The 13,976-nt window shown below is 41.5% G+C and overlaps 1 protein-coding gene across 5 annotated transcripts in view; it reads right to left on the reverse strand.

Moving 5' to 3' along the window:
* Positions 1–13,976, reverse strand: part of LOC108886561 (constitutive coactivator of PPAR-gamma-like protein 1) — a 33,378-nt gene that overhangs the window by 1,635 nt on the left and 17,767 nt on the right. For 2 of the 5 annotated variants that reach the window (XM_051074661.1, XM_018681486.2), the window contains exons 9-16: positions 13,691–13,912; positions 13,261–13,432; positions 12,577–12,826; positions 12,278–12,392; positions 9,728–9,937; positions 6,216–6,420; positions 5,647–5,785; positions 5,450–5,546 (exon numbers count right to left, since the gene is read on the reverse strand). In XM_051074661.1, coding sequence (XP_050930618.1) covers positions 5,450–5,546; positions 5,647–5,785; positions 6,216–6,420; positions 9,728–9,937; positions 12,278–12,392; positions 12,577–12,826; positions 13,261–13,432; positions 13,691–13,912 — 1,410 coding nt within the window. Of the gene's footprint in view, positions 1–8; positions 3,399–5,449; positions 5,547–5,646; positions 5,786–6,215; positions 6,421–9,522; positions 9,630–9,727; positions 9,938–12,277; positions 12,393–12,576; positions 12,827–13,260; positions 13,433–13,690; positions 13,913–13,976 lie in introns of those variants that run through there. The other 3 variants (XM_051074662.1, XM_051074660.1, XR_007814328.1) reach the window with 3 other exon arrangements.

The raw sequence follows: 13,976 nt of genomic DNA on the forward strand, positions 1-13,976 counted from the left end.
TGGTGTAACAGACAGACAAAAAGAATGTTAAACGGATACCAAAAACTATTACACTGCAACAGTGACTGAGATGTGTAACACATGGGGAAAAAACAAATGTGGGCTGAAGGTCCTGGTAACAACAACAAAAAGACTGAAGAGTAATGTAGAGGTTAATTAACAGTAAAACAAAGGGCTTTTAAACAGCACAAAGACCTGCTGAGAGGCTGTAGTTCCTACACACCCTGAAACCTCACACAATGGTTGTGTACGCTGTACACTGTAATTAAACAGTCTATGATAAAGCCTAATAACAACTGATAGGACGATCACACATTCCTAAAATAGAAATACTAGAAGTTGTTCTTCCAGTTCTTGAGGAATGTACTGTATATTCCACCTATATACCATAATACCAAGACCCATATGTCCCTTGACTGGATGCATTAAATTCTAAATTAATGGTAGCATTCCACCATTGTAATGCGTTGCTCTGAAGCAGCAAGGCCTAAAACATGACTGCCTTTCAAACTGATTTGGTCTAGAGCAACAACTATTTGTGAAAGTGCCATGAAATTTGAAATTCACAATTTGCAGAGGATAATTATGGCCTGAACACTGTTTATTGGAACTGCTTGGATTATTATTTTCTTCATTATTATTCCTGTAGCAAATATATCACATTTTTGAGGGCCTAAACAGTCTCAAAAACTCACGAAACTTTGCACACGCATCAGATCTGGTGACAGTTTACATATTTTAGGGGTCTTGTGCATGGCTGGTGAAAATAGCTCTAAAGCGCCAACGGAAATTTTCAAAAACCCCTTGCCATTGGGCTTGGCTTGTACTAGGTAGACATATGTGAAATGCCAAGATGTACAAAAAAGTCTACTGATATCATGGCCTAAAACCTAAATGAAGTCAGCCATTTTAATTTTAATGTGCAAATTTTGCTCATTTTTGGCTCTTTTTTGCTATTTGGGGATGTTGCATTGATCAGACTCCTCCAACAGATTTTATCATATCGAATTATTTGAATGGCACAAAAGATTTTGTGAAGGCAGAGAGGATGTCCAAGATGATGAACTTTCTGGGTGCACATGCACATCAAAAACTTTTGAAAACATTCAACAAATTGAATAAATAATTCGAAATGATCAACAACTCAGTATAACAATGACAGCAGAAATGATCTCCATTGATAAAGAGACAGTTCAGCAAATTTTGCATGAAAATTTGAACATGACATAAGTGTGTGCCAAAGTTGTCCCAAAATGTCTGCACGCCAGCTTATACTGCGCTCTTGATAAAGCAGTTTCTGGCCCAAAAACAAATCACAGTGCTTGATCACCCTCCCTATTCACCTGATCTAGCACTGTGTGACTCTTTCCTTTTTCCTAAGATCAAACCTGTGGCCAAAGAAACACATTTTAGTCTGTGTCAGAAGTTAAGTAAAGAACAACAGAGGTTCTGAGACAACTGCCAGAAGAAGACCTACTGCACTGCTTTGATCAGTGGAAGACCCAAATGCAGTGGTATTGAAGGAGAAAGACATTGAAAAATGTTTATGTTCAATAAAAATATATGACATTAGTCTTGTTTCTTTAATAGCCATACCTTGTATATACCAATATTAAATTATACACTGTAGCGACATCTGGCATCAGCCTGACATCAGCCTGGCACCTATAATGTTGCTAAGCTAAGCTAGTAATATGAGGAATTAATTCAAATATTTGCCATGGAACCATACTGCCATCTATTGACCATGTCTAAGCTTAACTAAAGAAGTTAGACATAATGTTTGTCAGGTATTGGAATCAAATGATTGTTCTTCATGTCTTGTAGTGCCACTCATTTATTACTAATGATGAACACAATTTATTCTTTTGCAGCTTTATCAAATAATGAGCTTAACTGTGTTAAGATTTGCAAGAAATGTGTTTTAATGCATGTTTGTATTAATGCACTGTCTTTCTTTAAGTATTAGCATCACCAAGTTATACAAACCCAATTCCAAAAAAGTTGGGATGCTGTGTGAAATGTAAATAAAAACAGAATGCAATCATCTGCAAATCTCATATTTCATTAGCAATAGAACATAACATATCAGGTGTTGTAGTAATTGGCACAAATCAAAAATAACTGGAGGAGCATTTGACAATTAATTAGGCATGAATCTCTACTGGAAATCCCTGCATGGGCTCAGGAACACTTCCAGAAATCACCGTATGTGAACACAGTTCACCATGCAATCCACAAATGCAGCTTACGGCTCTATCATGCAAAGTATCCATATGTGAACATGATCCAGAAATGCCGCCGTCTTCTCTGAGCCAAAGCTCATTTAAAATGGTCTGAGGCAAAATGAGGAAAACTGTTCTGTGGTCAGAATCAAAATTTGAAATTCTTTTTGGAAACCATGGACGCCATGAGGACTAAAGAGGAGAAGGACCATCCAGCTTGTTATTAGCGCTTAGTTCAAAAGCCTGCATCTCTGATGGTATGGGGTTGCATTAGTGCCTATGCTGTGGGCAGCTTATACATCTGGAAAGGCACCATCAATGCTGAAAAGTACATAGAGGTTTTAGAGCAACATATGCTCCCATCCAGACAATGTCTCTTTTAGGGAAGGCCTTGCATATTTCAGCAAGACAATACTAAACCACATACTGCATCCTTTCACCAATAGAAAACATTTGGCGCATCATGAAACGACAACAAAGGACAACAAATCATGATTGGCTGAGACCACCTCACTCCGCCTTTAAACCTGACACTATCCTCAAAGAGAATAAACACTCTAGTGCACAAAGATAAATGCCTTTGGTTGAAATCAGCTCCAAGCTACACAGCCACTGGCCATGCCCTATAATTTTCTGTGTTCCTTTGCTCTCTATCCACCACGTGCTCCGCAAGTTACTTTTTCTTTTGTCTATACGCGCAAGTGACTTTCTCTATTTCTTACGCCAAGCAACGTCAAGGTAAGCTAAAGGAACAAAAGCATCTGAATACTTATATTTTTTTTGATAATCCTGCATTTTTATCTGAAGATTTGACCATTTTAGACTATTCCTCTAAACACCAGCCTCCTCTAAAGTCACCCAGCAAACGTTAAGTAGGCTATGTGAGAGCTTAATTTCTCTCAACCCGCGAGAGAGGCCCGCAGACTACACAACTGCCTGCAAATAAACCTGCAAGAAACTAAGTTTGCCCAGACAGAAAGTCTACGAATAAACTCAACTAATGCTGAACTGTGGAGACACCATCAGAATCCGTCATTGTGACAACTGGAGACACGGCCTCTGGGAGAATCCACCTGGATCCTGCGTTTCCATGGTTACCACCGCAACCTCAGCCACCTGGATTCCAGCCAAGTCTGCAGCTGCCATGACTCACAGTAGGCCGTTCTTAACATTCTGCTTGTGACAAGGGTTGATAATAAAATAAGCAAACTTTAATTTCGCCATCAACAGATATCTCAAAATTCAGTACAAATAGATTTTAGTTACAGAAAAAACTAAAACTATTTGTTTACACCATATCACTCTGCCCATTTTACTTGCTGTTAGTTCATCATGCTAGTTTGATTATCCTTACATTTCGGTTTTATTTTTATTTCACCTTTTCACTCTCTATATATTTTCACTTTAATAATCAATAAACTGTAAATACACATGTAGACCTAGCAGTTTAGTGTGTTTCTTGGCAATGGTGAGTCAGATCCCTGAATTGAGAAATCACGATCTTAGATATCAGACTGATTAAAATTTACAGTGTGGATATTAATACAGAATATTGATATACTCTCGATTTCCATCCCTAAAATTGGACAGTGGGTTGATCAGAAGTACCACAAATATGGTCAGACAAGCATTAAAACCATAATGATGCTTCATTGTGAAGATTAAGTCTTCATTGAACACCTTTGCAGTGGTGGCGTGGTGAATTTCAATGCTTCACCATTCAAAAGGAAATTGTTGTAATTGCCGTATGCACTGTCCAACCTGCCCCAAACCACGTTCGATATGTATCATGGCCTGAACACATCTACATGACAATATTCAGCCACAGTCATTTCACCACCTACTGGCAACAGGAAATGACACGTGTTATTCATCAGTGTACTCCTCTCTGTAGGTTGACACAGATCCATTTCATATTTGTCAGAGATAGTGGATAGGTATCTTCATGCATGATATAAATGTGCAACTGATGAACATGGTAGGTGATTTTTTGATTCATTCATTCTGTGTCCAGCGGTCATGCAATTGCAGAACCATCTCATACAACCTGCGGTGAGATGACAGGACTGTTGTAGAATGAGCCACATTGTTCAAGTGATGTTTGGCACTTGGTGCACAAGAGGGAGTAGTGGTACTGCTGAATAACAGCAGAAAGTTCAAAACTGGAGATATCAGGGAAAAAGATGTGTTCTTAGATCACTAACAGGCTGCTTCAGTGAAGAATTTTTACATTTACTTTGCCATTGAGTCCTTAATTAAGAATCATATTGAGAGCAAGGGATGTCAATCTCATGTATCCCACTTGTTTTATAATGTCAGAGTCCACATGCACAGAATATATGTAATGCATTTTGTTGGATATTCACAGCTCATCTATGAAGACGTCAAAAATTAAAACTGAAAATTTAAGGAAGCAGTGCTGGTCTGATGATTAAGTTTGTCACTTTTATGTTAAAGTTACTTATGCACTTACACAGACATTACACCTTTGTGTTAAATTGCCATCACATTGATGCATGTCTGAAAGGGCCTTAATTCAGAATCTATAGGAAAACCTAGAACAAATGCTGTTGGTATACTGGCATAAAATTGAATCTGTGTGACTGAAATCTCTGTAAAAATGACATGCCCCTAAGAAATAACACGCAAACCTCAATTTCTCACTAAAAAAGGAATATTTTTAGTCCTGTGCTCTAACTTTAACTTTTATATTGAGATTGAATGTCATAATAAAGGAATTTACTCTCATATCAATATCAAAAGAGGACTTGCACTTTCAATTTAAGTGATGGGGGACGAAATCCACTGACCTCTTTTATTATAGTATTAAATTCTCTCTTTGTGTTTCCTTGTTCAGCTGCAGTGGAAGGACAGTAAAATTCACAGTAATACTGTAACTTTATAAGATATTCACTTGATTTGCCTGACCAAGGCAGCTGAAGCATTAAATTGACTACACTTTGGAACAAACTTAAGGGCCCATCTTTGCACATAACAAGGACTGTAGATTTTGTTCCCCTATCACTTTCACTGAAAGTGTAATGGGAAGGGTTCTTTTAATGGCTGGTATGAATAGGACAGATGATTAGTGAATGAACGAATTATTCAGTGTTTGTATGTGCATGAAAAGTACAAGGAAAACTTACACTCAGTCTCTGTGTAAGTAGCTATAACTGAATGTACTGATAATTAAAACTATGACCAATGATTCATCTCTAACTTACCAGGTATGTTCCCTGACTTTGGAAGGCTTGAGTGTGGTACCTTCCTCCTCGACCAAACGTCCTTATAACAGGTGTGGAAATCACTCCTCTCAGATGACTACAGAAGACAGGGAAAAAAAATCCACATTCTTCACAAATAAATCATAACAGATACAACTAATGATAAAGTACAAAAGATATCTTCTCTCTGTTCTTACCCTCTATTTGGTCCACCAACAGACACCACCTGGATGGGGAGGCCTCCTCTTCCTCTGCTGCGCCGAGTTCCAGCCCACTGACCCACCACAGTGCCAGCTATCTCCAGCTTCCCGCCCTGTGATGAGATTCCTTGAAGTCCTCATTAAAAGAGGAGAAGCAAATGGCGTTAATGCATGCATGTGCATCTATGGTAAAACACCATTCTCTTTTGAGTGTTCAATTGATTTACTGGTATCCGATCTAGGATACAGCACAAATACAAAATCAACAATGATTTAAGTAGGGTTTGGTTTAAGGTGTTTAAGGTTAAATCTAGTGGAATGCCTAACATATATTACTTTAAGATTAACAAAACTAAATTGGGGGGCGCCCCGATGGCCGAATGGTTAGGGCGCGTACCACATGTGCCCTGAGCAGCAACTACCAATCCGGCTGGACCCTTGCTGCATGTCATTCCCCTACTCTCTCTCCCTATCTAATAAAAGCTAAAATGCCCAAAATCAAAAATTAAATAAATAAATAAAAATAAATAAATAAATGGCCTGTTATCATTTGTGGTTGTACTCACCAGGCATCCCCCTACCTCTCCCCTGAGTAGGCATCATAGGGGCTGTGGGGTAGAAAGAACTGGTGGGGGTGTAGAAAGGCATCCCATGAGGAGGTGGAGGTGGAGGTGGTGGTGGGGGGAATGGAGGAGGATGAGGTTGACGAGTGAAGTTGAGACCTTCCAAGATACTTTGACGCATCTTCTCCACCTTGGCAACCAGTTCAACCTGAACATGGAAAAATGAATCAAAAACACAACAACACTAACACCTACTAACTATTTCTACAATTAACATATACATTATAACCAGAGTCCCTGCCAAAAATCTAAATAAAAAGCATATTAATATAAATATAGGATACTGTAGTGTTTCACTTTAAGAGGACAGCATGATTTATTCACACTTACATGGCCTCTGCGTCTACAGAACAGATAGATCAGCTGTGGCTACCAGCAAAAACAGAGGAGGTGGTCTGTGCATTTACATTAATAAAACTTGATATACTTGGACTCTTCTGCTATTTTGAGCCACTGCTCTGCTGACCTGGAATTTCTGATGATTAAGTGCTGGCCCTTTTACCTGCCAAGAGTATTTACAACTGCTGTTCTGACTGCAGTCTATGTGCCACCAGATGCTAAAGTTAAACTAGCTATGGAAGTTACTTAATGCAGCCATTAGCACATAGCTAAAACACACCCCGATGGAGCCTTTGTCATTGCAGGGGATTTTAACAAATCACATCTGAAAACTGTTTTACCCAGATTCTTTCAGAATGTCTCTTGTCCTACCAGAGGAGAAAAAATCTTGGGCCATGTTAACACTAACAAGGCAGGGGCTTACAAGGCAGGGTCTTACAAAGCCCTCCCCCTCCCCCACATGGGACAATCAGACCACCTCTCATTGTTCTTACCACCCAAGTATTCACCACTTATTAGATGTGAGAGACCAACAGTAAGGACCATTAAAGTCAGGCTTACAAATGCAGATTCCATCCTGAAGCAAAACTTTAAAAGTACTGATTGGAAGGAACAATAACTATATTTCCAAACCAAAAGCCCTGGATGAACAGTGAGGTTCACCAGCTACTGAAGAAGAAAGAGATGCAGCTTTCAGATTGAGAGATGCAGAGAAGTACTAAATGTCCAGGGCCAACCTCATAGGAGCCATCAAAAGGGCCAAAAATCAATATCACGGAAAAATTGAAGATCACTTCAAAAACTCTGATCCACCTCATCTCTGAATACAAACCCCCCAGGACAACTCTCTCCACCTCTGACCCCTCCCTCCCTAACAGACTCAATCAGTTCTATGCTCATTTCGACAGGGACAACAAAACCACCTGGGAAAAGGTCATTCCTCCAACTGATGACCAGCCACAGTCTCTCTCCACCGCCGCTATGTAGGCCGCACTGAGCAGGGTCAATCCTAGGGAGGCAGCAGGTCCTGATGGGATCCCGGGCCAGGTGCTCAAGGTATGTGCAGAGCAGCTCACTGAGGTCTTCACTGACATCTTCAACCTGTCACTGACCCAGGCAGTTGTTCCCATGTCTCAAACCACAACCATCCAGCCTGTGCCAAAACATGCTGCTGCAACCAACCTGGATTAATTCCACCCTGTGGCCCCCACCCCCATCATCACCAATTGCCTGGAGAGACTCCAATACACTGTCTAGTTAGTAAGGACTGCATAATTAAATAATGTCTGAAACCACTGCTGACAACAGTATGTTTAAAAGCAAAGCCCTTTCCTGATCCCGTTGTTCATCACACCTTTCAATGTTAATTCTGTCACACCTTACAATGACAAGCTGACCAAGCCTGGAGGTCTTCCCGGTTGTACCATCCAAGCTGATGGCTAAACTCAGACACCTGGGCATTAGCACTTCCCTCTGCAACTGGACTCTGGATTTTCTAACCAACAGACCCCAGTCTGTTAGGTTAGATAGCCACACCTCCTCTACCCTGATACTGAGCACGGGGGTCCCACAAGGTTGCGTGATCAGTCCTCTCCTCTACTCGCTGTACACCCATGACTGCATCCTTGTGCATGGATCAAACATCACTGTGAAGTTTGCAGACAACATCACAGTGGTGGGACTAATCAGCGGGAACAACAAGGGGGCCTACAGAGAGGAGGTGGAACATCTGGCTGCCCGGTGACAACAGAAGACAACAACCTGACCCTCAACACCAAGAAGACAAAGGAGCTCGGCTCACACACACCACTTAATATCAGAGGGAGTGAGGTGGTGCGTGTCTCCAGCTTTAAACTCCTAGGAGTCCACATCACCAAAGACCTCGCCTGGCATGTCAACACAACCAGCCTGGCTAAGAAAGTACAGAAACTCTTATACTTCCTACAGACATTAAAGAAAGCTCAGCTTTCTCCCAGAGCCCAGACAAACACAACAAATGCACTATCGAAAGCATCCTGACCAGCTGTATCACAGTGTGGCACAGCAACTGCACTGCAGCTGACAGGAAGGCTCTACAGTGCGTGGTGAAAATGGCCCAAAACATCATCGGTGCCCAGCTCCCCTCCATCGACGACATAGCCAGGAAGCACAGTTGGAAAAAGGCTCACAGCATCATAAAAGACTCCTCCCATCCAAACCACAAACTATTAACTTCGCTCCCCTCTGGTAGGAGGTATGTGATCCTCTGCTCCGGAACCAGCTGACAGAGGTGTGAAAGAAGCTGTTCTTCAGCCTGCTGGACTCTGGACAGCAAAGCATCACATACTCACAACTGCCCTGTGGACTGGACATTGTGCAATAAGACTCATACGCACACTACACACACAGACACGCGCTATTAAAAAAAACACTGTACACTCATGTAAATACTGAAGGCTATTTAATTTAAATTTAAAATTATTCTGGATGTAGATATATATGTATGTATATATAGCACTTTCTCACTGCTGTTTGCACTTACCGGTCTGGATGCCAAACTTCATTTCATTGTGGTGTATTCTGTCAGTGACAATAAAGTTGAATCTAATCTAATCTTAGACCTATTTATTCTAGGTGTCACTAAATCAGGATTGTCAGCTGACTTTAAGTCAGGGCTTCTAATAGGGGAGGTGTCTTCAGTATGTTCATTGGTCAGGTGCTTGTGGTTGGTTGAAATCAGACTAAAGAAGCTCTCAATAAAAGGTGTTAAATAGCTTTTTGTGCAAACTAAACCTGATCTAATCTGACGGAGATCTTATGGCCTTGTGCTTCAAACAAAGTGCTGGTGAGATGGTATAACAGTAACTGAAACGCTGTGCGTTTGACAATTTTATAACTTTTTAAAACAGACAATAATGGAAATTATGCCTACTTCATGGAACAACTGTCCAGATGTGCAGAGGGGTTTGTTTCACTCTCCATTTTTTTCCCCATTCTTCACAGAACTTCTTCCATCACTTCTGTGCAACACCATGAATGCTATCAAGTATGGCCATAAACAAGTATGAACACATTTCATTTTAGAAGTGGTTGAACGGTGTGTGGTACAGACTAGTTTGAATCACGGATCAAGCTACCTGACCATCACAGAGGTCAATGAGCTGGGCCTTCTCCCTGTTGGCCATGATGAGTTTACTCTGAAGCAGCTTGCCATCAAAATACATCCATGGACAGCAGTGTTCCCAAGGAATAGGCTGTCCGCATGCATCATTGGCAAACAGAGCCATGTCCACTCCACTCATGAACAGCGCAGCCAGCTGGACTCCTCGTGGGTCCAGGTTGTCGATCTGTAGAAGAGAAAGATCCAAACTTTTAAGATGTCCACCTGAAAATAAAAGTCATTATGCTCCTTTAACAGCCCCCCGAGCATTCAGATTACAAAGCGAGTGCAAAGCAAAGCACAGAGCAAGCATAAGGAGCTCATTCACTCCCAGCTGCCAGAATACAGCAGTGGACAACCTAATCCAGCCAACACAAAAAGCCAGCAGACACAGCCTACATGTTCTGAAACTGCAGAGACCTGACAAAGCTACAGTCGTCTGCAAAATTATTCATACCCTTGCTAATTTTTGTGATTTTTTTATTTTTGTGATGTAATGACTGCATTTTTTCAAGTTTGTTTATGAGTTATATGTGACCAACAAGTGAAAGAATGACAACAATACACAATTCAAGAAACGCTTCATTTCAGAGGTATTTTATTCATGGATTCCCAAAAAATACCATGTTCAAAATTATTCATACCCCTGACAATATCTCAACAAACATGTCCAGTAGTTATTTCAAGATGTTACAATGGAATAAATACCTTTAACATGGTTGACCAAACGTTAAACACTGATTTTAAAAAAAAAAAAAAAAAAAAAAAAGCATCTTTCCAGAAGAGTATAAATAGAGGAAAAGTGTTCTGGTCATTCTCAATTTCTGGTCATCATGGTCAAGAAAAAGGAGCTCAGTGAGGACCTCCGTCAACATCTTGTGCATGCCCACAGTGAAGGAAAAGGTTACAAGGCCATTTCAAAGCAGTATGATGTCCCTGTGGCAACCGTCCAGAGCATAATCAACAAACACAAGAGGTTCAACACTGTTAAAAACCTCAGCAGGCTTGGCAGGAAGCGTAAGGTGTCCCCCAAACTTGCCAGGAAAATCTGCCGAGAGGTCAACAACAACCCCCAGACCACAACCAAGGCCCTAATTGAAACGCTTGACCAGGCAGGGACAAAGGTCCCCGGTCCACCATCAAGCGAGTCTTGCACAGAGGTCTCCATAAACCTAGGCCTCAGAAGACACCGCTGCTCAGGAAGAAACATGTGGAGGCTCACCTGGCCTTTGCTAGAGGTCATCTGAAGCAAGATCCCAGCTTTTGGTCAACCATCCTGTGGTCTGATGAGACAAATTTAGAATTATTTGGCCATATGGATGCTGAATATGTCTGGAGGAAGAAAGGAGAAGCATACAAGCCGAAGAACACTGTGCCCACAGTCAAGTATGGTGGTGGAAACATAATGCTATGAGGATGCTTCTCTTCCAGTGGCACAGGGAACCTTGTCAAGGTCCAAGGAATCATGAGAAAAGAGGATTACATCAGGATCCTTGATGAAAACATGAAGAAATCTGCTGAGAAACTCCAGCTTGGCCACAACTGGATGTACCAGCAAGACAATGATCCTAAACACACTGCCAAGGTAGTGAAGAAATGGTTCAAGGACAATGATGTCAACGTCCTAAAATGGCCAAGTCAGAGTCCTGACCTGAATCCCATCGAGAATTTGTGGCATCACTTGAAGACCAGAGTGATGGCTAGGAAACCAACCAACCTGACCCAGCTTGAGGCTTTCGCCAAGGAAGAGTGGGCCAACATCCCACAGGAGACATGCAGGAAGCTTGTGGACACGTACAAGAATCATCTAGAAGCAGTCCTAAAACACAAAGGCTATGCTATTGACTATTAAAGAAAGACATTGGACTAGGGTATGAATAATTTTGAACATTGTATTTTTTGGGAATCCATGAATTAAATACCCCTGAAATGAAGAGTTTCTTGAATTGTGTATTGTTGTCATTCTTTCACTTGTTGGTCACATACAACTCATAAACAAACTTGAAAAAATGCAGTCATTTCATCACAAAAATAAAAAAATCACAAAAATTAGCAAGGGTATGAATAATTTTGAGGACGACTGTACGTACAGACAGACAACAAGGACCAAAGTGCACACCTTGTATGGATGGTATACATTACCGAAGGCCAAATGAGAACAGAGCTCCAGCTTCTTTACAACTTGGTTTGAGACACAGAGGTGATAAACCATCCACACATGACATGAGAATACCTCAAAGCTCTACAAATACATCTTAAGTGCAAAGCTATGGCTTTCAAGAACAACATGCTTGGACAGAACAGGGTTTTACACAAGCATGTTGCTGCAGAGTATGAGGAGTACCTAGAGAAACAAAACAACATGAAATCTAAAAGGAAAAGTCAGCCAATTCTCTCATCAGCCTGTGGCTTTTAAAGGACTTAAGTACATACAAAGCATGTGAGCAATTGACAGCTGGTTATCCATGTGTATCCACTTGTGTGCGTTTCTCGGACACTCCTCATATAACAAACACTACAAAATCACCTTCAGTTCCTGTAGGTGGTCAGGCTCATAAAGTTTAGGAGAGAGGGCTTGGGCTAGGAAAGCGTCAAGTTCGTTACGACGCAAAATTCTTACTCCTGGCCAATGTAACATAAACCTGAAGTAAAACAGAAGGTTAACAATGTTACAAATACCAGGAACCGATCAGCACTGTCTTAACAAACCCTCATTCCCTATCAATTTACTTCACACTGGACTCTCTTCTCTCCTAGACAGTGAATCTGCATACTGTATAGGTGTGTGAAGCCACAGTTTATTCTGTATTTTTGCAGGCTACTCACCGCAACACACAACAGAGCACTAAAAGGGGTGTGGGGACATTGGCAGGGTTCAGCATAGCTGGAGTGTCAGAGCGCAAGCAGGCAAGGAACGCCCTCATCCTGCGGTTCTTGTCCTCCACAGCCTTCCCCAACCACAGCTTCTTCAGGTTGGGACAGGTCCACTCCCTGAAGGGCAAAGCCTCGACCAGCTCTGGAGTGTGGGGAGACTTGCCTTTGTAGGCGGCCCACTCTTTGACCATGACATGTGTATCTGGGAGAGAAAAAAGAATTTAAAAATATCAGAGTTTGTGTTCAAGTGTCTTATAGTTACTCATATGAATCATACTTAAAATTTACCAAAGACTAGAAACAATCCTATCTAAGAGTACAATGAAAGCTTATGAGTGACTCTCCTGGAGGTAGAGTGGAATGTGGAATGGAAGTAGAGCCATTTTTGTCTATCTATGTACACTCACTTGGTGTGGCACTAATAAACCATGGTCAGGTGCAACCTGCTTGCCTTGATTATTTGCAAGAAGTGTCTAGAGCTTGACTGGAGTCTGTGACAAACTGTATTAATTGGACGTAGTTTAGAAAGGCATATACCTGTGTATATTAGGTCCCAAAAATCCCTAAAAAAAGTGAAGGTGGGTCCAAGTACACTCTGAAGTCACTGTAAAGGAGCTTTTTAACAACAGGACTCACATTCAGGGAGACAGTTCTTCCTCTGGGCAAGTCTCTCAGCCTTCTTCCTGGCCTCTGCCAGGCTGAAGAGCACTCCATAAACATATTGACGGATAGGCCGAAACAGCTGTACTGCTGTAGGCAGGTCTTTGTTAGCTTCATCTTCAATGGTGACAGATAGCTTAATCTCTCCCTGCAAAGACACACTGTTACCTAAATGCTGCACAATGACACAAACAACTCACTATAAGTACACATTCAGACAAATATAGTGTATGTATGCCTTACATCTCTTTTGACTAGACATGTGAATACCAGTGCTTTCTTGGGATGTACATTTTCTTTTGTTATATTTTTATGAGCACAGATTCAAAAAAAGAAAAAAAAATTAAAGCTACGAGCAGCTCCAAACCAAACATCAGAATTAGTTTAGATGACCCAGACCCCTGACCTTGGTGAGAACATGGTAGATGTATGGGTACATAATGCCCTTCTTGTGTCTGTGCTCGGCCACCCGCAGGACTTCGGGGACCACATCAGGGAGAGGTGGGATGGTTATGTCCATGTGGTTCCTTGTGGGCATGGAGAGCAGAGAGGGGATCTGGGCATTCAAGCTGTGGAGACCAGCAGCCTGCAACCCTGGCCTCACAGCAGAGGTCACACAATGGTCAGCCTAAGGACAGAGAAGACATGAGTTTCTCTTTAGTTACCTGATGAGATTTCTCATCAGGTCCAAT

Source organism: Lates calcarifer, linkage group LG12 (genome assembly GCF_001640805.2).
Source record: "Lates calcarifer isolate ASB-BC8 linkage group LG12, TLL_Latcal_v3, whole genome shotgun sequence".
Classification (NCBI taxonomy): domain Eukaryota; kingdom Metazoa; phylum Chordata; class Actinopteri; family Centropomidae; genus Lates; species Lates calcarifer.